Source organism: Caretta caretta, chromosome 7 (assembly GCF_965140235.1).
Source record: "Caretta caretta isolate rCarCar2 chromosome 7, rCarCar1.hap1, whole genome shotgun sequence".
Classification (NCBI taxonomy): domain Eukaryota; kingdom Metazoa; phylum Chordata; order Testudines; family Cheloniidae; genus Caretta; species Caretta caretta.
In genome coordinates, this window is record NC_134212.1 from 15,486,541 (window position 1) to 15,508,302 (window position 21,762).

A 21,762-nucleotide genomic window follows, 5' to 3' on the forward strand; every position below is an offset into this window, starting at 1 on the left:
TCTAGGTGTGAATTTATTCCTCTGACTTGCATCCTTAGAAAAGATTTCATCAAAATGAATTGCAAGATGTAATTTATGTGTGATCTGAATGGTTGACAATCCTCGAAACCACAGTATTATTTGCTTATGAGGAGACAAATGATTACTTTAAAAAAAGTCATATGATTTAGTAAATTTCTAAGTCACAATTTTCTTCTTGGACAGACAGACTTACTGCACATAACCCTCAGGATGATGGTCCATAGAACAGGACATGGTGACAGATGCAATGGAAAGCTCTATGATAGGAAGCCTGGGCTCTCTTCCTGGCCTCTGCCACTGATATTGAGGATGTCATTTTACCTCTTTCTACCTCAGTTTCCCAATTTGTAAAATGAGGGACACAAGATTTATCTATCTTTGTAAAGCACTTTGAGAACTCCACCTTAAATGTGCTACATAAATGCAAAGTATTTTTCAAGGTTAATCACTGCTCCACAGCTAAGGTGAACTTAAGTAAACTGATCTTCAATTTCTCCCTCTTTGACAGGATTTATAAATGGGATTACTATGTCTTTTGTTCCAGCATTCATTTATTTATGGCATCTTTGGCCAGCTCATTAGCACACAGCAAGATGTTGTTCACCATCCAAGATCCATGCGCTGAGAAATGACCTCAGAATTCCTGCTTCTGAAGGCAGTGAAGGCCAGGTGTGACATAGACATAATGAGTTTGGCCTTGCAGAAAGAGGGTCAGAGTGCCAACGTGACTGCTCTGTGGAATTTCACAGCACTGTCATGGCAGGCAAGTCTGTAAAGCACTCTCTCATTATTTCAAACTCTCACTCCATAAAGTACTTTCAGATTCTTTGCAAGCTGTACAAAATAAATAAGACACGCTGAAGAACCGACTGGAACACGCTTCCTGGCTGAGCAATTCATGAGCAACATTAATGCATTTTTAGAACAAGACAGAGTGTTCTCCCTTGCTGTTCTGAGGGAGGTCACAATAGAGTCAGAGAGAAGATTGGGGCAACTACCGTACAAGGGTACAAGTAACAGACCTCAGAATAACAGTGCTCTTTCGCCACACACAGAGGCTCAAATGGAGTATCCAGCAGACAAATATGGTTTTGACATCCCAGCTCAGAATTAAGGCAGCATTGTCCAGAGGCAAAGGAGAAGGAGCTTGGGAACAGGTTCAGACTCTGCTCTCCAGAGAGTTGGGGGTCTGCTTTCTTGCTGATGAGGATGTCAGTAACCAGGCAGGTGGGGAATGGACTGGGATGAGGAACCTCCAGAGGCAGCCATTGGATTCAGGTTGAAAGAGGGGCAGAATATCTGATCTTCAAGTTGCTGACTTTTGAGACCAACTGACTCTGGGATGATAATGTAGTCCCAGTGTTGATGAGTCAGTGGGCAGAGTGCAGGTGAGGCAGACAAAGGTGCATGGCAAATGCACATGTTGCACACATGTGGTACATATTCTATACTGATAAAGTCTGTAATTCACAATCTAGTGTTTCTGCATCTCCCTACAAGCATTTAATAGCAGACACTGTAATAAGATATCAGATCACTAAGATTTCATTCTGGTTACTAAACACACTATAGTACAATTACAATTATACTATGGAGTACTATCATAGATAATTGTTAGGGAGCTTATTTCTTTACCCACTTACTTCCCTGGTCCTTGTCGCATGAACAGAGAGCAACAATACCCGCAGTCCAAAGGTGCAAACAATCTGATGTTTATTGGGGTGAACTTTTCAAACTGTCAGAGTAAAAAAAGGCCCTTACACCAGCAAACAGTAATTTTAATTCTTTCTTTTATACCTCTATAACTAGCTAAGTAATAAAAATACACCTAAATTCTTAAAGTATAGGCCTTTAAAAACAGGCCTAAATATCTATATCCTAACAATAATCAACACTAAACTACAGTTGACAGGAGTAAATCAAAGTACAGTTTGTGTTACTGCTGCTTTTTTAGATTCAGTCATTCAAAAGGAGTCGTCCAATCACAAATACAAATAGATTAGGTCCTAATCTGTATGTGTGTATTTTTATCTCTCATCTATCTATGTAGCATAGTCTGTATGGAAAAAAATTACATCTTTAGTTTCTGGACACTAACCCTGTGAATTTGACTTGCCTTGAAAACACTGCTGTCACTAAACTTTTTTTAAATGGGATATTGATTTTTTTCTACTTCACTCTCTAGCGATCAATATTCTAAATAGATGCACAATAGACTGGCAGAGGCATAGAGAGTACCTGCACATTAACCCAATAGACATGATGATCCAGCAATCAAGGTCAAATCACAAAGCAAGATTAAAAGCTGGACTGAGAGGAACGGCAGAGCAGAGCAAGGAGAAGAGAGAACTGTAAGCAAGGCAGTAAAAAAAAAAAAAATCAATGACGACAAACTGGAGGAAAAAGAGGAAAACACAATCCTGCAGAAATTGTGTTTTAAAGGGGCCACAGGCTGTAATGGGTTGCAAGCATAAATTCCAGTGCACCTAAGCTGCAGTACCTTGTTACAGTGTAAAATATTAGACAATGGAAATTCAGTGATGTAGTGAGAGAAAGACAGTTCGAAGCTGAACTCTATTCCAAACGCATTTAACCTCCTCATACCTCATTACCAGAAGGATATTAAATTGCAGAGAGTGCACAGAACAGCCACAAAAATTATTAATGAGATGGATGTGATTATTTGTAAGGAAAAAATTAAAAAGCTATGTATGTACATATAAAAGCAAAACAAAATATAGATCTATCCGGTAGCCCATATATGCACACTTGCTTCCATTTTAGAAACATGGTGTCTTGTTGATAAAATAATTCTGTAACTGCACCAGGAGCCTTGGCTCATCAGTGCATAGTTGAGACTCAGTTCTTCACTTCAACTCCATTCTGTGCTTTCTTTCAACAACTGTTTTACACCAGTTAAAATGCGCTTCTGTCAGCTGCTCACCCACTCTGGACAACTTAAGTCTTCAACCCAGGGTATGGGACAGCATAACATGAGCATGTGGGGGAAGGAGGAGAAAGAGAGAACAGAGGGTTTTCCATGCTCCTGTGCTAATTTTTAACACCCTCTCCCCCATAACTACAAGCAAATCTGTTTCTTGCGCAAAAGAATAATGACTCACCACTTTTGTTATTTAAACAAATGGAAAAAACTCCATCTGGTGCTGGGTGTTAGGAGCCAAATTGTATTTGTCTTAACGCAAAGGTCCATTTGTTAATAATAAAAGTCCTTGAGCTACAAAAAGGAAGTGGAGTCAATATCAGTGATCACTCTACAACCAAACTTCCAGCTCGGGAATCTGATTCACCCCTCCACTATGGCAGGTGTGGAAAAGGTGGATAAATCAATCCAAAAAAGGAGAGAGTTGGCAACATTCTGAAGAGAGAGAAGCTGGAACTGAAAAGCATCTTAAAAGGGACCTGCTGCAAGTACTTAAAACTGTTGCCATTATCATCTCTTCAAAATATGGAGGTATGGTAGTACAGATTTATTCCCTGCTCCTGCCCTTGCCCCTCCAGGCAACTGGGCTCCAGCTTCTTTTTATGTAAGAGGCCACTGGCAATGGGAAATCTTAGGAGGCATGCAATGCACGGTTAATGAAGGCAAGAGAGATTTGGAGAGGGAACAAAGGAAGGCAAGAAAAATGGAGTGGAAGAGAGGCAGAGTGACAGAAGGCTTAGGGGAGGTAGACTAAAAGGTTAGAGAAACATCTTTTGAGTCACAACCCGAGAGGATGTTACAGAATGGTAAAATTCATGCATCCACCACCCCCTTCCTATTCATTTCTCAGCAAGATCCCATGCAAACCCTCTCTCTCTCTCTATGGTAGCTGTGATTCTGTCCTTGCAAAGCCATACACATCCTCCCCTTTCACTCTCCATCAGGTATAAATCATATGTGTATACTGGTCCCAGAAGGTGTAATTTCCAACTTGAGGAGACATATCCACATTAGCTCTTATCGAGCTAGTGAACTAAAAATGGAAGTGTAGCCAGCTCTAGTGTAGCTATATCCTTAGTGTTAGAGCACCGGTATCATTTCAGCACCTTTCCTGCAAGATGTAATGACTTGTTTGCTTATTCTCCATCTCCGCTTCATACCCAAACACATGTAAGAAGCTTTGTCAGTTAAACCAATCCAATTCAAGGAGCTTATGAAGCTCCATAAAACAAGCACTCTACATCTAATTTCCTTATAGCAGTATTTCACATATTTTCTAAAACAGAAACAAAGGAAATTCCCAGATTAACCCCTCTCCCCACAAGGAACCATAGCTGAAATAACACTGTGGTCACAGAGACGCCTCAATGAACTGAAAACAAAATTATAATTGTGTAATGGAATTAGTTGGGTTTTTTAAAGGGCAAAAATTTTTGAAAGCAAAACATTTGCAAATTAAGTTTCTGCACATTAACTGTAATATTGTACTAATGCCCATTTTCTTCCTATTACTTACTACCTAGAGCAGCCCCTTCATTTCCAACTACCAGACATTATATAAGTTTCCAGTATTAAAAGGCAACTCTTTCTTCTTTTACTATATAAATAACCTTAAGAACCGCTTTCTACCCATCTCAGGCCAACCACCACACCTATCCCATTTGTCCCAAATACGTGTGTATGTATAGAACAGAAAAAAACACCTTCTCCTAACCGTCTCATAGACTTATAGACTTTAAGACCAGAATGGACCATCATGATCATCTACTCTGACCTGCACATTGCAGGCCACGGAACATCACCCACCCACTCCTGTAATAGACAAATATTCCTCTGCAGAGCAAAAACCAAAATGTACTGCCTCCACAGTGAGAAACTGCCAACTCCTCAATAATAATAAAAAAGAAAACACAAGAGGAGTTAGTACTTACCAATGAGAAGAAAAGAAGATACAAGTGCCAGAAGTAGTTGCAAAGTAGCCACATATAAGACAAAGCAAATATTCTCTGCTAAATGTAACAGGCCAGCCCCTACAAAAGGTATGCTAAGAGGAAATACCTTATTAGAGGGGCAAGCCTCACAGACAAGCTAGGAAGTTAACATGAAAGGTACCCTTGAAGGACAGGCTGTTCCAGCATATTACAAGCAACTACTATATCACAACCCACTGTATGTATCTTTCTAATTTGCAAGATCTCCATAAACAGGCCTCAGATGCATTCTTGCCCAATCTGCTCTACAAAAATTGGATGCAGATGCTGAAATGGGCTAAGATAATTCTTGTAGAACATAATATGATGATGTGAAAAGCTTCTAAAGTTGTTGCAATACTTATACCACACAAGTATTCTGACTAGAACTATTACCACTCTAACTGAGACCAGTAGGATCAGTACTGGAATCATTATTCATGTTATTTATCCTAATGCTATAGAATTAAAATTCTAATTTTCCTAGCTTTCAAATATATAGGTCACTGGGTAGCAGGCCCACTGAGGAGCTCAGGCCTGGCTAGGAAATTTAGAATTTTAATTCTATAGCACTAGAATAAATATCTATCACAGGCTCAGCTAACGAGAATGAGCCAACGCAGATCCACCCAAGGGACCATTACAGTTTCTAGGAATCACCAGAACACTGAGAAGTTGAGTCAGCCCTGGTCTACACTAGGACTTTAGGTCGAATTTAGCAGCGTTAAATCGATTTAAACCTGCACCCGTCCACACAATGAAGCCCTTTATTTCGACTTAAAGGGCTCTTAAAATCGATTTCCTTCCTCCACCCCTGACAAGTGGATTAGCGCTTAAATCGACGTTGCCGGCTCGAATTTGGGGTACTGTGGACACAATTCGATGGTATTGGCCTCCGGGAGCTATCCCAGAGTGCTCCATTCTGACCGCTCTGGAGAGCGCTCTCAACTCAGATGCACTGGCCAGGTAGACAGGAAAAGAACCGCGAACTTTTGAATCTCATTTCCTGTTTGGCCAGCGTGGCAAGCTGCAGGTGACCATGCAGAGCTCATCAGCACAGGTGACCATGATGGAGTCCCAGAATCGCAAAAGAGCTCCAGCATGGACTGAACGGGAGGTACGGGATCTGATCGCTGTTTGGGGAGAGGAATCCGTGCTATCAGAACTCCGTTCCAGTTTTCGAAATGCCAAAACCTTTCTGAAAATCTCCCAGGGCATGAAGGACAGAGGCCATAACAGGGACCCGAAGCAGTGCCGCGTGAAACTGAAGGAGCTGAGGCAAGCCTACCAGAAAACCAGAGAGGCGAACAGCCGCTCCGGGTCAGAGCCCCAAACATGCCGCTTCTATGATGAGCTGCATGCCATTTTAGGGGGTTCAGCCACCACTACCCCAGCCGTGTTGTTTGACTCCTTCAATGGAGATGGAGGCAATACAGAAGTAGGTTTTGGGGACGAAGAAGATGATGAGGAGGAGGTTGTAGATAGCTCACAGCAAGCAAGCGGAGAAACCGGTTTTCCCGACAGCCAGGAACTATTTCTCACCCTAGACCTGGAGCCAGTACCCCCCGAACCCACCCAAGGCTGCCTCCTGGACTCAGCAGGCGGAGAAGGGACCTCTGGTGAGTGTACCTTTTAAAATGCTATACATGGTTTAAAAGCAAGCATGTGAAAGGATTACTTTGCCCTGGCATTTGCGGTTCTGCCTTTGCAAAAGGTTTCTGGGGAGGGCAGCCTTATTTCGTCCTTCATGGTAGGACACTTTACCACTCCAGGCCAGCAACACGTACTGGGGAATCACTGTAGAACAAAGCATTGCAGTGTATGTTTGCTGGCATTCAACCAAAATCCGTTCACGCGGTGGGAGGAGGCAAAATGCGACCTTGTAACGAAAGCACATGTGCTATGTATGTAATGTTAACAGCAAGGTTTACCCTGAAAGAGTGTAGCGACTGTTTTATAAAATGTGTCTTTTTAAATACCGCTGTCCCTTTTTTTTTCTCCACCAGCTGCATGTGTTTCAATGATCACAGGATCTTCTCCTTCCCAGAGGCTAGTGAAGCTTAGAAAGAAAAAAAAACGCACTCGCGATGAAATGTTCTCCGAGCTCATGCTGTCCTCCCACACTGACAGAGCACAGACGAATGCGTGGAGGCAAATAATGTCAGAGTGCAGGAAAGCACAAAATGACCGGGAGGAGAGGTGGCGGGCTGAAGAGAGTAAGTGGCGGGCTGAAGAGAGTAAGTGGCGGGCTGAAGACAGGGCTGAAGCTCAAAGGTGGCGGCAGCGTGATGAGAGGAGGCAGGATTCAATGCTGAGGCTGCTGCAGGACCAAACCAGTATGCTCCAGTGTATGGTTGAGCTGCAGCAAAGGCAGCTGGAGCACAGACTGCCACTGCAGCCCCTCTGTAACCAACCGCCCTCCTCCCCAAGTTCCATAGCCTCCACACCCAGACGCCCAAGAACGCGGTGGGGGGGCCTCCGGCCAACCAGCCACTCCACCACAGAGGATTGCCCAAAAAAAAGAAGGCTGTCATTCAATAAATTTTAAAGTTGTAAACTTTTAAAGTGCTGTGCTTAAAGTGCTGTGTGGCATTTTCCTTCCCTCCTCCACCACCCCTCCTGGGATACCTTGGTAGTCATCCCCCTATTTGTGTGATGAATGAATAACGAATGCATGACTGTGAAGCAGCAATGACTTTATTGGCTCTGCAAGCAATGATTAAAGGGAGGAGGGGAGGGTGGTTAGCTTACAGGGAAGTAGAGTGAACCAAGGGGTGGGGGGGTTCATCAAGGAGAAACAAACAGAACTTTCACACCGTAGCCTGGCCAGTCATGAAACTGTTTTTCAAAGCTTCTCTGATGCGTACCGCGCCCTCCTGTGCTCTTCTAACCGCCCTGGTGTCTGGCTGCGCGTAACCAGCAGCCAGGCGATTTGCCTCAACCTCCCACCCTGCCATAAACGTCTCCCCCTTACTCTCACAGATATTGTGGAGCACACAGCAAGCAGTAATAACAGTGGGAATATTGGTTTCGCTGAGGTCTAAGCGAGTCAGTAAACTGCGCCAGCGCGCCTTTAAACGTCCAAATGCACATTCTACCACCATTCTGCACTTGCTCAGCCTGTAGTTGAACAGCTCCTGACCACTGTCCAGGCTGCCTGTGTATGGCTTCATGAGCCATGGCATTAAGGGGTAGGCTGGGTCCCCAAGGATACATATAGGCATTTCAACATCCCCAACAGTTATTTTCTGGTCTGGGAATAAAGTCCCTTCCTGCAGCTTTTGAAACAGACCAGAGTTCCTGAAGATGCGAGCATCATGCACCTTTCCCGGCCATCCCACGTTGATGTTGGTGAAACGTCCCTTGTGATCCACCAGAGCTTGCAGCACTATCGAAAAGTACCCCTTGCGGTTTATGTACTCGGCGGCTTGGTGCTCCGGTGCCAAGATAGGGATATGGGTTCCATCTATAGCCCCACCACAGTTAGGGAATCCCATTGCAGCAAAGCCATCCACTATGACCTGCACATTTCCCAGGGTCACTACCCTTGATATCAGCAGATCTTTGATTGCGTGGGCTACTTGCATCACAGCAGCCCCCACAGTAGATTTGCCCACTCCAAATTGATTCCCAACTGACCGGTAGCTGTCTGGCGTTGCAAGCTTCCACAGGGCTATCGCCACTCGCTTCTCAACTGTGAGGGCTGCTCTCATCTTGGTATTCATGCGCTTCAGGGCAGGGGAAAGCAAGTCACAAAGTTCCATGAAAGTGCCCTTACGCATGCGAAAGTTTCGTAGCCACTGGGAATCGTCCCAGACCTGCAACACTATGCGGTCCCACCAGTCTGTGCTTGTTTCCCGAGCCCAGAATCGGCGTTCCACAGCATGAACCTGCCCCATTAGCACCATGATGCATGCATTGTCAGGGCCCATGCTTTCAGAGAAATCTGTGTCCATGTCCTGATCACTCACGGGACCGCGCTGATGTCGCCTCCTCGCCCGGTATCGCGTTGCCATGTTCTGGTGCTGCATATACTGCTGAATAATGCGTGTGGTGGTTAATGTGCTCCTAATTGCCAAAGTGAGCTGAGCGGGCTCCATGCTTGCCTTGGTATGGCGTCCGCACAGAAAAAAGGCGCGGAACGATTGTCTGCCGTTGCTCTGACGGAGGGAGGGGCGACTGACGACACAGCTTACAGGGTTGGCTTCAGGGAGCTAAAATCAACAAAGGGGGTGCCTGTACATCAAGGAGTATTTCAGGCAGGACTGCACGGAGGGTTCCAATAAGAAATGGTGCACCTAAGTTATCGTTGTTATTGGAACAAGGAGGTTAGCCTGGCCTCTGATTGATACATGGCTAGATTTACCTCGCTGCACCTTCTCTGTGAGTGACTGCAGTGTGACCTAGAGGAATGAGTCCCCTAGACAGGGGAGGAGGCAAATGAGTACAAAACAAATCTGGTCTATTTCTTGTTTTGACCCACTCCATCTATCTTTTACATCTTTGGCTGGCAGCAGACGGTGCAGAAGGACTGCATGCCATCCACATCTCATGGCTGCTCGGCAGAAGATGGTACAGTACGACTGCTAGCAGTCCGTATCGCCTGCCCGCTCACCATAAGACGGTTCAATAGGACTGACTGCAGGACTAAAGAGAATGACCTGGTCAAGTCACTCCAAATTTAGTCCCTGTGCCCATGTCTGCCCAGGCGCTCCTGATCGACCTCACAGAGGCGACCAGGAGCACCTCAGACATGACGATGACGGCTACCAGTCGTACTGTACCGTCTGCTGCCACAAGGCAAGGGGTTGCTGCTACTGTGTAGCAATGCCGTACCGCGTCTGCCAGCACCCAGGAGACATAGGGTGACGGTTACTTGAGCGGGCTCCATGCTTGCCATGGTATGGCATCTGCACAGGTAACTCAGGAAAAAAGGCGCGAAATGATTGTCTGCCCTTGCTTTCACGGGGGGAGGGAGGGAACGGGGGGCTGACGATATGTACCCAGAACCACCCGCGACAATGTTTTAGCCCCATCAGGCATTGGGATCTCAACCCAGAATTCCAATGGGCAGCGGAGACTGCGGGAACTGTGGGATAGCTACCCACAGTGCAACGCTCCGGAAGTCGACGCTTGCCTCGGTACTGTGGAAGCGCTCCGCCGAGTTAATGCACTTAATGCACTTAGAGCATTTTCTGTGGGGACACACACACTCGAATTTATAAAACCGATTTCTAAAAAACCGACTTCTATAAATTCGACCTTATTCCGTAGTGTAGACATACCCTCAGTGTTCTCTTTTCTTAGCCTTGTTGCATATGCTTGCCACAGAAGAAGGGTGGTGCAGGACCAGCCTTCGATGTTCTGTTCCACTGGATGATCTTGCCACATGGGTAATCCTCCTGTAGTTGGCTAAGCCAGTTTCAGGGCAGCTTTGCACTGGCAGAATCGTGTCAAGCTTCCCAAACAAGGAGAGAGCTTGGTTCTACCTCCTGTTCATATATTCCTTCACATACAAACCTTACTTTGGTAAGTCAAGGGAGAAGAATTGGGCCCTTACTTTGTACTCTTGAATTTAATTTTTTAAAATATGCTAGTTTCTTCTCTAAATGTTGTCAAGAGTTATCACATTATGACAACTACAGTTTCCAGTTTACATGCATTTGATCTCATATCTCTCATGTAAAACCACAGAGAGCAAAGAACATCCAACCACAGAAGTGATATTTTTAAAACATATATTAGCTCAGTTCAAATACAGAAGTAAGAAAAGTTAATTTAAAATGCTTGCATGGGGGGGACAAGAACACTAACTAAACCTCCAGAACTCAATCACAAACTTGTATCTTCAAAATAAGCAAGAGAGATTTCATTTCATAGTGAAAGCTTTAAAGTATACAGCACTTCCAATTCACTAAGAAAGTTTAAAAAGATTCTGTAGTAAAAGATTTTGTTGAATGTCAGGTAAATGTGATTGAATTAAAAATAGCCAATGGTGGTACCTTATGTGGAGAAAATAACCCAGCCAAATGTGATGTATGTTTAAAAAAAAAGTAAAGGAGGACTTGTGGCACCTTAGAGACTAACAAATTTATTTGAGCATAAGCTTTCGTGAGCTACAGCCCACTTCATTGGATGCATGCAGTGGAAAATACAGTGGGGAGATTTATATACACAGAGAACATGAAACAATGGGTGTTACCATACCTGATCACTCTCGTTACAGTGTAAGGATCTACAACCTATCCTAAAGGATGACCCAACACTCTCACAAGTCTTGGGAGACAGGCCAGTCCTTGCCTACAGACAGCCCCGCAACCTGAAGCAAATACTCACCAACAACCACATACCACACAACAGAACCACTAACCCAGGAACTTATCCTTGCAACAAAGCCCGTTCCCAATTGTGCCCACATATCTATTCAGGGGACACCATCACAGGGCCTAATAACATCAGCCACACTATCAGAGGCTCGTTCACCTGCACATCCACCAATGTGATATATGCCATCATGTGCCAGCAATGCCCCTCTGCCATGTACATTGGTCAAACTGGACAGTCTCTACGTAAAAGAATAAATGGACACAAATCAGATGTCAAGAATTATAACATTCATAAACCAGTCGGAGAACACTTCAATCTCTCTGGTCACGCAATCACAGACATGAAGGTCGCTATCTTAAAACAAAAAAACTTCAAATCCAGACTCCAGCGAGAAACTGCTGAATTGGAATTCATTTGCAAATTGGATACTATTAATTTAGGCTTAAATAGAGACTGGGAGTGGCTAAGTCATTATGCAAGGTAGCCTGTTTCCTCTTGTTTTTTCCTAACCCCCCCCCCCCCAGATATTCTGGTTTAACTTGGATTTAAACTTGGAGAGTGGTCAGTTTAGATGAGCTATTACCAGCAGGAGAGTGAGTTTGTGTGTGTATGGGGGTGGGGGGGATGTGAGAAAACCTGGATCTATGCAGGAAATAGCCCGACTTGATTATGTAAAGAGTTGTCACTTTGGATGGGCTAGCACCAGCAGGAGAGTGAATTTGTGTGGGGGGGTGGAGGGTGAGAAAACCTGGCTTTGTGCTGGAAATGGCCCACCTGTTGATCACTTTAGATAAGCTATTACCAGCAGGACAGTGGGGTGGGAGGAGGTATTGTTTCATATTCTCTGTGTGTATATAAAGTCTGCTGCAGTTTCCACGGTACACATGTGATGAAGTGAGCTGTGGCTCACGAAAGCTCATGCTCAAATAAATTGGTTAGTCTCTAAGGTGCCACAAATACTCCTTTTCTTTTTGCGAATACAGACTAACACGGCTGTTCCTCTGAAACAGTGTGTATGGTAACACCCATTGTCAGATTGCCTGTCAGATTGTGTTGGGGCAATACAATGTCATCGCCTGTATGTGAAAGTCTATCTGTCTGACACGCACAATGTCATTGTGTGAGAGAGAGTGTCTGGCTGACACACACAATGTCGTTGAGTTTGTGAGAGTCTGTGTCTGTCTGATGTGCACGTCGCTGTGTGTGTGTCTCTGTCACACACTCAGTGTCTGAGAGAATGTCTGTGTCTCACACACAATGCCATCAGATGTGTGGAGGTGTCCGTGTCTCACACACGCACTCAACGATCTCTTCCTGTGTGTGTCAGAAAGAAAGACCCTCTTCCATGGTCGGCCTCCCCACCTGTGGTCCCTTTAAGAGAACACACGCTTCCGGGTCTCCGCCTGTGAAGTCACTCATCTCGGCCAATCACACAAGGACATGTCGCTTGGGAGCCAATCCGAGGGGAGGACAGTGGGGTTTGTTGCCATGGCGACAGCAGCCAGGCCTAGGCCCCGGCTGGCCGCGGGAAGCATGGAGGCGATTCCCCAGGAACAGGACCTGAGCCGGGGGCTGGAGAGCCTACCCGTGTCGCTGTGGCCGCCGTCCGAGGAACCCCCGCCCTTCCAGGTAGGCGGCGGCGGCGGCTCCGGCCCATCACGCAGCGGCAGCTGGCCGCGCCAGAGAGAGACAGAGGAGCGTCGGCCCAGGCCGCAGCAACCCCCGCCCCCCGGGGAGCCGAGCGCGCCTCCAGCGCCGCTGCCGATTCAGAGGCCGCCCGGGCTGCTGGCGCCTGTGGCCGAGCCCACGAGCCCCGCCCGCTGGGTGCAGGGCTAGGATCCGTGGCTGGGGTGAGCAGGGCCCTGCTGGTCCGGGCACGCGCTGTCCGGTCTGAATTCGCAGAAACGAGCTCGGGGCTCGGCGAGCCTTGCCCGCATGTTACACTCGAGTTGGCGGTCCCCTTGGGCCGTGCGGTCTGCAGTCTATGCTGTAGTGCAATCGAGGGCTCTGTGGCCTTAGCCAAGAGCCCTCGCCCTCTCCTTGCGGGAAAAGTTCGGCTGGTGCTGAAAACAAATCAGCACACGCCCTCAAACGGTATCAAATTAAATGTATGCGTTCCCCGGCTGGGGAGAGGGAAATACACGTGTCACGTTGAAAGCCGGACATCAAATGGGGCTTCTGCAAACAGGTACCATTTCCGTGTGCCATAAATCTTTAATAGGTGCAAAGGAAGTTCTGATTGCTGGCCCCAAGCCTGAAACTGCACCTCCAGATTGCCGTTTCAGAGTAGCAGCCTGTGTTAGTCTGTAGCCGCAAAAAGAACAGGAGGACTTGTGGCACCTTAGAGACTAACACATTTGTTAGCGCATAAGCTTTCGTGGGCTACTGCCCACTTCATCGGCTGCACAGAATGGAACATATAGTAAGAAGATATACACACACACACACGCACACACAGATAAGTTGGAAGTTATGCAAACTGTGTGCATGTTATTGTAGGATAGGGGCCCGAAACTGGTAAACGTTCTAAAGTGCCCCTTCTGAAACAAATCTGGGCTTAGAAAATCCTCACTTCTGTCTAGAGATACAGGATGGGTGAGATGATCTCTTTTAGTGGACAACTTCAAGAAGCTTGAGTTCAAGAAGTTGTCCAATAAAAGATATTACCCCACCCACCTGGTGTTTGTAATATTCTGGGGCCAGGCTCCAACATTTTAGATCTAGGAATAAAATGGTTTAATTTCCCGTAACTTGCAAAAATAAAACCCCACCAGCATGGTTGGCTCTTCCACTTCTGTTCAAGAAAGATTTTTATAAAATATTTTTAAATAGGTAGAATATAGCTGAGTACATGTATTTTAAAATATCCTCTATTTGGATGCCCTGCTGATGTGTTTTTACTTATTTACATTCTTTTGCTTTCCAGCAGCCACTTGGCCATTTAAAAAAGATAAAGCCCAAGAAAGCATGATTTACAGCTTGTACCTGCAAGACTCAGTAAATAAGCAAATAGTTGAAACAAACATTACTTTTTAAAAAGTAACATTAGTACATCTTTTTGCTGCTATCTCTTTATAGATTAATGGGGAATCAAAGCACCAATTTTAGCTGGTCTCAGGTTAAAAATTATATTTTGCACTTTTTTTTTTTAAAGGAAGCATCCTAGATCTTAATGGAAAAGCTCTTCTCTCTAAAACATTTTCAGTTGTACTACCTCCTTTTTCCTTGCTGACAGTTTTTACAGATTTTAATTTTAAAGCCATATCTCACCTGCTGGTCTCCAGAAATAATATATTGCCATAAGTTAATTTATAGCCCAACCATTAAAACAAGTGCATTGCTAGCAGGGATTATAGTTATTTCTTCAGTAAAACGGAATCAAAGAATGAACTTGACAGGCACTTTAGAGTGTCACACTGTGTGAGGTGGTTAACACAATAAATTATGTGAAAGTTTTGAAACGTTAACAGTCACTTCTCATTCTAACTAAGTCCTGATCCAACTCCTAATGTATCCAATCTCTTTTCTAAACTATTTATAGAGAGTTACAAACAAATTCCCCAGAGGTGTATGGCTAGTTAGATTTTGATTAAGTGGTGGATTCATAGGAAAACAGAATTTAAGAACCTGAATTCCCATAATGAAAATGGAGCCACATATTGGACTAAACATTACATTCATTTTAAATGATGTGGGCTTGTGAAATTTTAGGAAAATAGGAAACTCTCTTGTCAGTGTATAAGGGAGTATCAAAGATAAGTGAATGTTAGAAAGATTCAGAACTTGCTCTGATTTAAACACAAGTGGCTGAGCAAGCTCCTACTTGAGGGAAAATAAACCTCTGAATGAACTGTTATGTTCCTGAGCATCCAGAATTTAACATAACAGGCCACTGTAACATTTTAATCACAGTATGTACTTTAGGTTTCTGTATAATATGCTGCCTTCCTTCAAACGGAACATTATAAAGAAAACAAGCATGACTCTGGAGTATCTTGTTATAAATACCTATATTTTGACTCCAAAATTTAGCGAAGTTTCAATCAATCACCGTCCTTCATCATACGAATATTCACTCTAATGTGAATCTGGGCCTGCCAGGGGCATTTGTGTAATTTTGAAAGCATGAATTCCAGCTTTGTGTTGTCTGAACTAAACCAAATCCCTTCCTTAAGTGGTAACCAGGTTGAAATGCAATCACCAACTCATTTTTGTCCTCTGCAGATGCATCGATATACAGTTCTGAACACTTAGATACCTGCCTCTGCAACAGACTTTCCTCTTGTGACAATAAAATCACTAGTACTGGGTCTGAATGTGACAAGATATCTACCATCTCAAAATGTAAAGCTTTTTGGATTATATTAAAAATAAAAATGATGGCTAGAAATTATTTTCAAAGTCAAACACTGTTCTCATAGAGCTTTTAAATTGGCCTAAGAGGTGTGTGTTTGATAAAACAGTAATACTCTGTTTAAATAATTTACTCAATCTCACAGTGATTTATATATGTAGATTAACTAGGAAATTAACATCACCATCTGCTTGTCTTTCTGTCTATTATGTAAATAAATAGAAGCATAGTGTATGCCTTTTCTATTTTAAGGGATTCTTTTGTGCTCAGAATAATTAACTCATGTCTGGGCACTCTAGATAAAATTAGATGCATTAGTTTTGTGGTGGGGGGTGAGAATTTATCTCTGGTTTATCCAATGGGCTGGTTTTAGGAATTAAATCATTAATGTAGCACTCTGCAGATTCACCTTAAATCCACATGGACTAGGATTTGCATTTTAAAAACTGGTCTCAAAAGAGTTCATCTACATAATTAGCAAATAGGAATTAGAATAGAAAAAATATAAAGCTGTTTTTAATTGCCCACCCCTGCCTCTCCTAGCTAATTCACCTAGACACCCATCTTCACTTTTTTAAAAAAAATTGTTTGTTTCCAGATTTTGGCATATATCCAGGAAGAGATTTTTCTGGATCTATTTAGAAGTCTACATCACAATTGCCTCCCTGTGGACAGTCTTATCTGATCGGTAGGGCCCCACCAAATTCCGGGCCATGAAAAATGCGTCATGGACTGTGAAATCTGGTCTGTAGTGTGCTTTTACCCTATTCTATACAGATTTCACAGGGGAGACTAGTGTTTCTCAAATTGGGGATCCTGACCCAAAAGGAAATTGCAGGGGGGTCACAAGTTTATGGGGGGGGGGGTTGCAGTACTACTACCCTTACTTCTGAGCTGCCTTCAGAGATGGGTGGCTGGAGAGTGGCAGCTGCTGACTGAGGGCCCAGTTCTGTAGGCAGCAGTGCAGAAGTAAGGGTGGCAGTACCATACCATGCCATCCTTACTTCTGTGCTGCTGCTGGCAGTGGCTTTGCCTTCAGAACTGGACTCTGGGCCAGCAGCCGCCACTTTCCAATTGCTCTGAAGGCAGAGTGGCCGTCTGCAGCAGTGCAGAAATAAGGGTAGCAGTACCGCAACCCCGCTCTACAACTCCTTTATGGGTCAGGTCCAGTAAAATTACACCACCATGAAATATCAGATTTAAATTGCTGAAATCATGAAATTTACAATTTTAAAAATCCTATGACTGTGAAATTGACAACTATAGACTGTGAATTTGGTAGGGCCCTACTGATAGGCCAAGAAATGAAAGATGATGGAGACTGAACTGCCTTCTTATTCTGAGAGGACTGGGTTCTCTTGGGTCGGGTTGAGATACAGTGGTGGGGCAGTGTATTCACTGGATCTGATCCATGATCAAGGACTTAAGAGCTCCAGCACTGTTAATTACTTCTTTCATGTCATGGTCACTTTTTTAAAAAGACATAAAAATACAGTAACTGGTAATGCTATTGTTAGGAACTACACAGTTGCAGCTGAGTACTGAAACTAAAGTAAAACACATTTCTGCTTTCACAACAGACCCATCATCACAATCAGTATAGATAAAGAGAGCTTTTGGTTTATAACTTTAAATTGGCAAAACTTTGAAACAGTTCCCCTCTGTAAATATGAAATATCGAAAGATTCTAGGAGTTACTAATTTACATACCAGATGCTTGAAGAACAGTGGTCATTTGAAAGGCAGTTATCACTATTAGGCACCTGGGAGATGTTAAATTGTAATGCATCTTATTTTTTTGTTTTTTCCTGTCTTTACAGGACACAGATCTCAAGAATGTTATATTGTAGTGAGCTGATTAGTATATGCTTTTTGGGGGGGCCAGGTTTTCAAAAGTGCCCACTATCCATTATTCTCACTGGAAGCTCCTGGGGGTCAAGGTCTTTTGAAAATCTGGCCCCTTTATTTTCATGAGAAATGTTGTTTTTGTCTCTGTGAAGGGGAGTATAGTTATCAAAATGATTTTAATTTGTTATCTCTTTGCAGTACAGCCCAGAGCACGTGGCGGGAGCAGGAGAAGGCACTGACCCTTCTGAAATCACTTTTCCAGGATGTAATTGTCTTACTGCTTCCTGCGTGGCCAACACTTGTTCGTGTCTTCGCCATGGTGAAAACTATAACAGTTTATGCATCAAATACATAGGAGGTGAAGTGGACTATGCTAGACCTATTTTTGAATGCAATGCTATGTGCCATTGTGGTGAGTTCTGTCAAAACAGGGTTATTCAGAGGGGTTTACAATTCAGACTTGAGGTGTTCAAGACTGTTAAGAAGGGTTGGGGTCTCCGCACACTGGAGTTCATACCAAAAGGAAGATTTGTGTGTGAATATGCTGGTGAAGTTCTATGCTTCCGTGAGGCATGTAGAAGAATACAGGCACAGACACCAGAGGATTCAAACTATATTATAGCTGTGAGGGAACACTTGTATGATGGACAGATAATAGAGACATTTGTTGATCCTATAAATATAGGAAATGTTGGCAGGTTCCTGAACCATTCTTGTGAGCCAAATTTATTTATGGTTCCTGTCCGAATTGACTCACTGGTGCCCAAACTGGCACTTTTCGCTGCTGCTGCTATCTCTGCTGGAGAAGAACTTTCATATGATTATTCTGGAAGATTTCTTAATGTACCGTTAATCAAAAGAGAGCAGGAAATGTTGGAGGAAGATGATGTAATGAAAAAACCCTGTTACTGTAGTGCTAAATCATGTGTTGGTTTTTTACCATATGATAGCTCTCTGTGCTATACACCAGGCAAACAAACTTTTGGCAAAGTTTCTCAAGGAAACAGCTGTGCATAGGGATTAAAAAAGATTGATATAGGTGAATATAGCATCTATTGTCAGATGTGCCTAAACAAAAATGGAATGAGATTCCTTTGTGCTGCCACCCAAAAAAATGACCATAGGTCCCCCTCCCCACACACACACACACAGCTACAGCAAGGGTAGAAGTATAATGGCAAGATGTGGGAGGGGGAAATAGGAAATGCCACTCCACCTAGCTTCAAGTGAAAGGTTAAGTGACTCATTAGGACTATAGGCAAAGTGTGGGAAGTAATTGTTACGTACACTATAATCTTACACAGTTAGAGGCATAGGCTCAGGACACAGTGACCCCATAACTTTACATCTCAGTAAGGGTTAATACTTCACACATAGGTGAAGGAGGAATCAGAGCAGACGCACTGCTGGTGCAGAATAAACAGAAGCTCAGGCAGGGGTAAAGTGCTGCGGGTGACTATGTTAGACAGTATGTGCAAAAGGGAAAAATGGTGTTTTCAGGAGAGGCGACTGCAATCTGCTTTACCGCTCTGACTGTTAGAGCTGGCCTTGGACAAAAGCCAAGACAGAGTTCCTGACAACTTGCTGAACAATCTCCTGTACTCTCAACTTGATTCCAGGTGGATGATGCAAGAGAGAGCTAAATGGGTGACCTGTTGCCACAGCTAACCTTTTTCTGTTAAAACAAGAAAGCTTAGGATAACTTGCCACAGCTCAAAGGGAAGTTGAAGGTTTTGATATAAGGCCTGTTTCAGTGGACAGCGAGGTATATAGAAACAGATTGAATTAGAATGGTAGGTGCAGAAAAGAGGGAATTTGGGGAGATGAGTTAGATAAGGGAAAAAAATCACTTAAGAATTAAAGGTTTCGGAGTAGCAACCGTGTTAGTCTGTATTCACAAAAAGAAAAGGAGGACTTGTGACAGCTCACTTCATCGGATGCAGCTCACAAAAGCTTATGCTCAAATAAATTTGTTAGTCTCTAAGGTGCCACAAGTACTCCTTTTCTTTTTAAGAATTAAATCTAGGGAAAAAAATCAAGGTGACAAGTGCAAATTAACAGTGGCATTTACAAAGGTGGCACCCGTTTTTGTTTTTTTAAACTGTGTGCCATTAATAGTTCCTGCAAACTAAAACTATTTAAAACATGAATTGCCTTCCCTGTTCTGGAGCCTGTTTGAAAATTAGGAGTCACTTTCTTTTATCCAACGCTGTAGCTGAGCCCCTCCTATTTCATGACCAGCTTTTACAGAATATTAAGTGAAATGTATTCCCGCCTCCCCATCTTTTGCCCGCTCTTCCTGCTCACCCCTCTTGACTGTAACTGGCTAGGGAGCTAATGCTGTTCCATGAACACTTGACTTTCCATTTTCTCCTCTGTTCCCTGAAATTGACTCTGTACCCAGGCCTCCTCTGTGATCATTCTAACTTTTTCTGAACTGGCTCTCAAGGCATAGGCTCTGTTAGCCACAAGAGGGCACCAATGTAGATGTATAGTCATCCCTTCGAAATAGCATGCATCACCTCAGTGATGCTTCCAGCTGATGTTGGCAAAACAACTGAGGGAGTGTGCAGAAAATCCAAACTCCACTTTGTGGAGTAGTACAATACACGACCTGTGTGTCTGGCAAAACAGACTGAAGTGGTAGATGCTAATATACAACACCTTTGCGAACAAGCATATGTTTCTGCATTGTTCAACAGATGGCACAGAGAAGAGGAGGTTTTTGTTTTATTTTATATTAGTCCTTTCAAGCATTTTTTTATGCAGTCAAATGTTTTGTTAGCCTGTTTTTTCTCTCAAACCAAATTGTTTTTCTGCCTTGGGTTATAAGGAACAGGGAAGCAGAGATTTGTCATTGCAGATAGGAGGGATAGTGGTGTTTCAAAGATACATAAAGTAATGGCTACACTTTACAACTAAAAAATACAAAATGTTTAGCAGTATGAGTTAAGTTGCTAGTTTTAGGCCAGTTGTTGTGGACCAGTGACTGTCCCAAAACTATCCACTAGCACTGTTACTGATTGTCATCAGTCCATAACCATCTGATGGCGTCAGAGTACCTCCTCTTTCTCCCTTAGAAATGATTGCTTCTGCTAGTTGTGTATGGTGGAGGTGTACGTAAGAGAAACTTCCTATTTGTTGGTGTCTTGAGTAAGTAAAGTGCGGCAAGGGTGGCAACCAACTCACCTATCCTCAAGAGATGAAATGCACAATCACTTAGCACTTAATTTTTCTTTGGGGGCAGAAGGAATCTTATTGTAAGTAAGCAGGATATTTTCAATTCAATTTCCATCTTATATCTATTTCTTTAATTTTGAGATTAACATTTTTATGCATGAGGCATCTGCACAAAAGAACCACTCTTGCCCCTACCTAAAACTGATCTTGACTGAACATTCCAGATGGAAGGGTTGAAAATGTAGAACATGAAAGATGTTTTAGAGCCCAAGGAAAGACCATACTTTGTTCCTTCACGGCAGGTAGGCCCCAATCAGGGCAGAGCTACTCTCAGACCCTAGTTTAGAAAAGGAAGAGGGTCTCTCACGCCTTTCCTGTAATTCCACACAGTCTTTCTTTGTAGCATGCTTTAAGTCCAGTCTGTTTCAGTTGGGCTAGTTTAAAGATTTAGTGCTCCCCTACACTACCTTTTGCCCCCAGTTTCCAGTGTCCCATCCCCCACCCTTCCCCCAAAATCATACTACTGGGAAACCGACACTACCTTTGTGGTAAAATTTGAAGGGCAAGTAGATTCATCTATGCACTGCTTAGTTTTGGCTGCTGGACTAGCTTATTTGTAATGTTTTGTCTTGTGCTGTTGGGTGGTGAGGTGGTACAACATATATTAAAGTCAGTTTTTAAGAACAGGATAGATGGGTCAATTGCCAGTAGATGAGATTTAATTATAATTTTTTTAAAAAAAACCTAAACCTGCATTTTACAACACAAAAATCCATTGTCTATAAAAACTATTTCAATGTATGCTTTCTGTAATACAATATGTTCTCTAAGTAGCTCACTTACTGAGTAGCTCATGTTATCTTAATTCACTGTACCTTGGGTCTATTAAATATCACAAAGTGTTCAAACATACATGTCTGTCCAATAAATTTGTAAACAAATCTGCTTTATTTGGGTACTTAGGAGTAATTGCAGGTAAAATATTGCAATGGTGGAGAACCTTCAGCAAGGTGGCTACTGTTTACTACAGTGCCTCAGAAGCAGTATTGCACCTTTGCATTTTGATTTTCAGCAGTAAGGGGATGGCCTGAATGGTTCCACGCCAAACAAACATTTCACAG

At 43.4% G+C, this 21,762-nt stretch overlaps 1 protein-coding gene across 1 annotated transcript; it reads left to right on the forward strand.

The window, feature by feature from the left end:
- Positions 1-12,678: 12,678 nt before the first annotated feature.
- On the forward strand, positions 12,679-21,553 carry LOC125640575 (histone-lysine N-methyltransferase SETMAR). Its single transcript, XM_048859290.2, has 2 exons — positions 12,679-12,888; positions 17,660-21,553. Exons 1-2 carry the CDS (start codon positions 12,700-12,702, stop codon positions 18,476-18,478), a joined length of 1,008 nt encoding a protein of 335 aa, XP_048715247.1. The 5' UTR covers positions 12,679-12,699; the 3' UTR covers positions 18,479-21,553.
- The last annotated feature ends 209 nt before the right edge of the window (positions 21,554-21,762 follow it).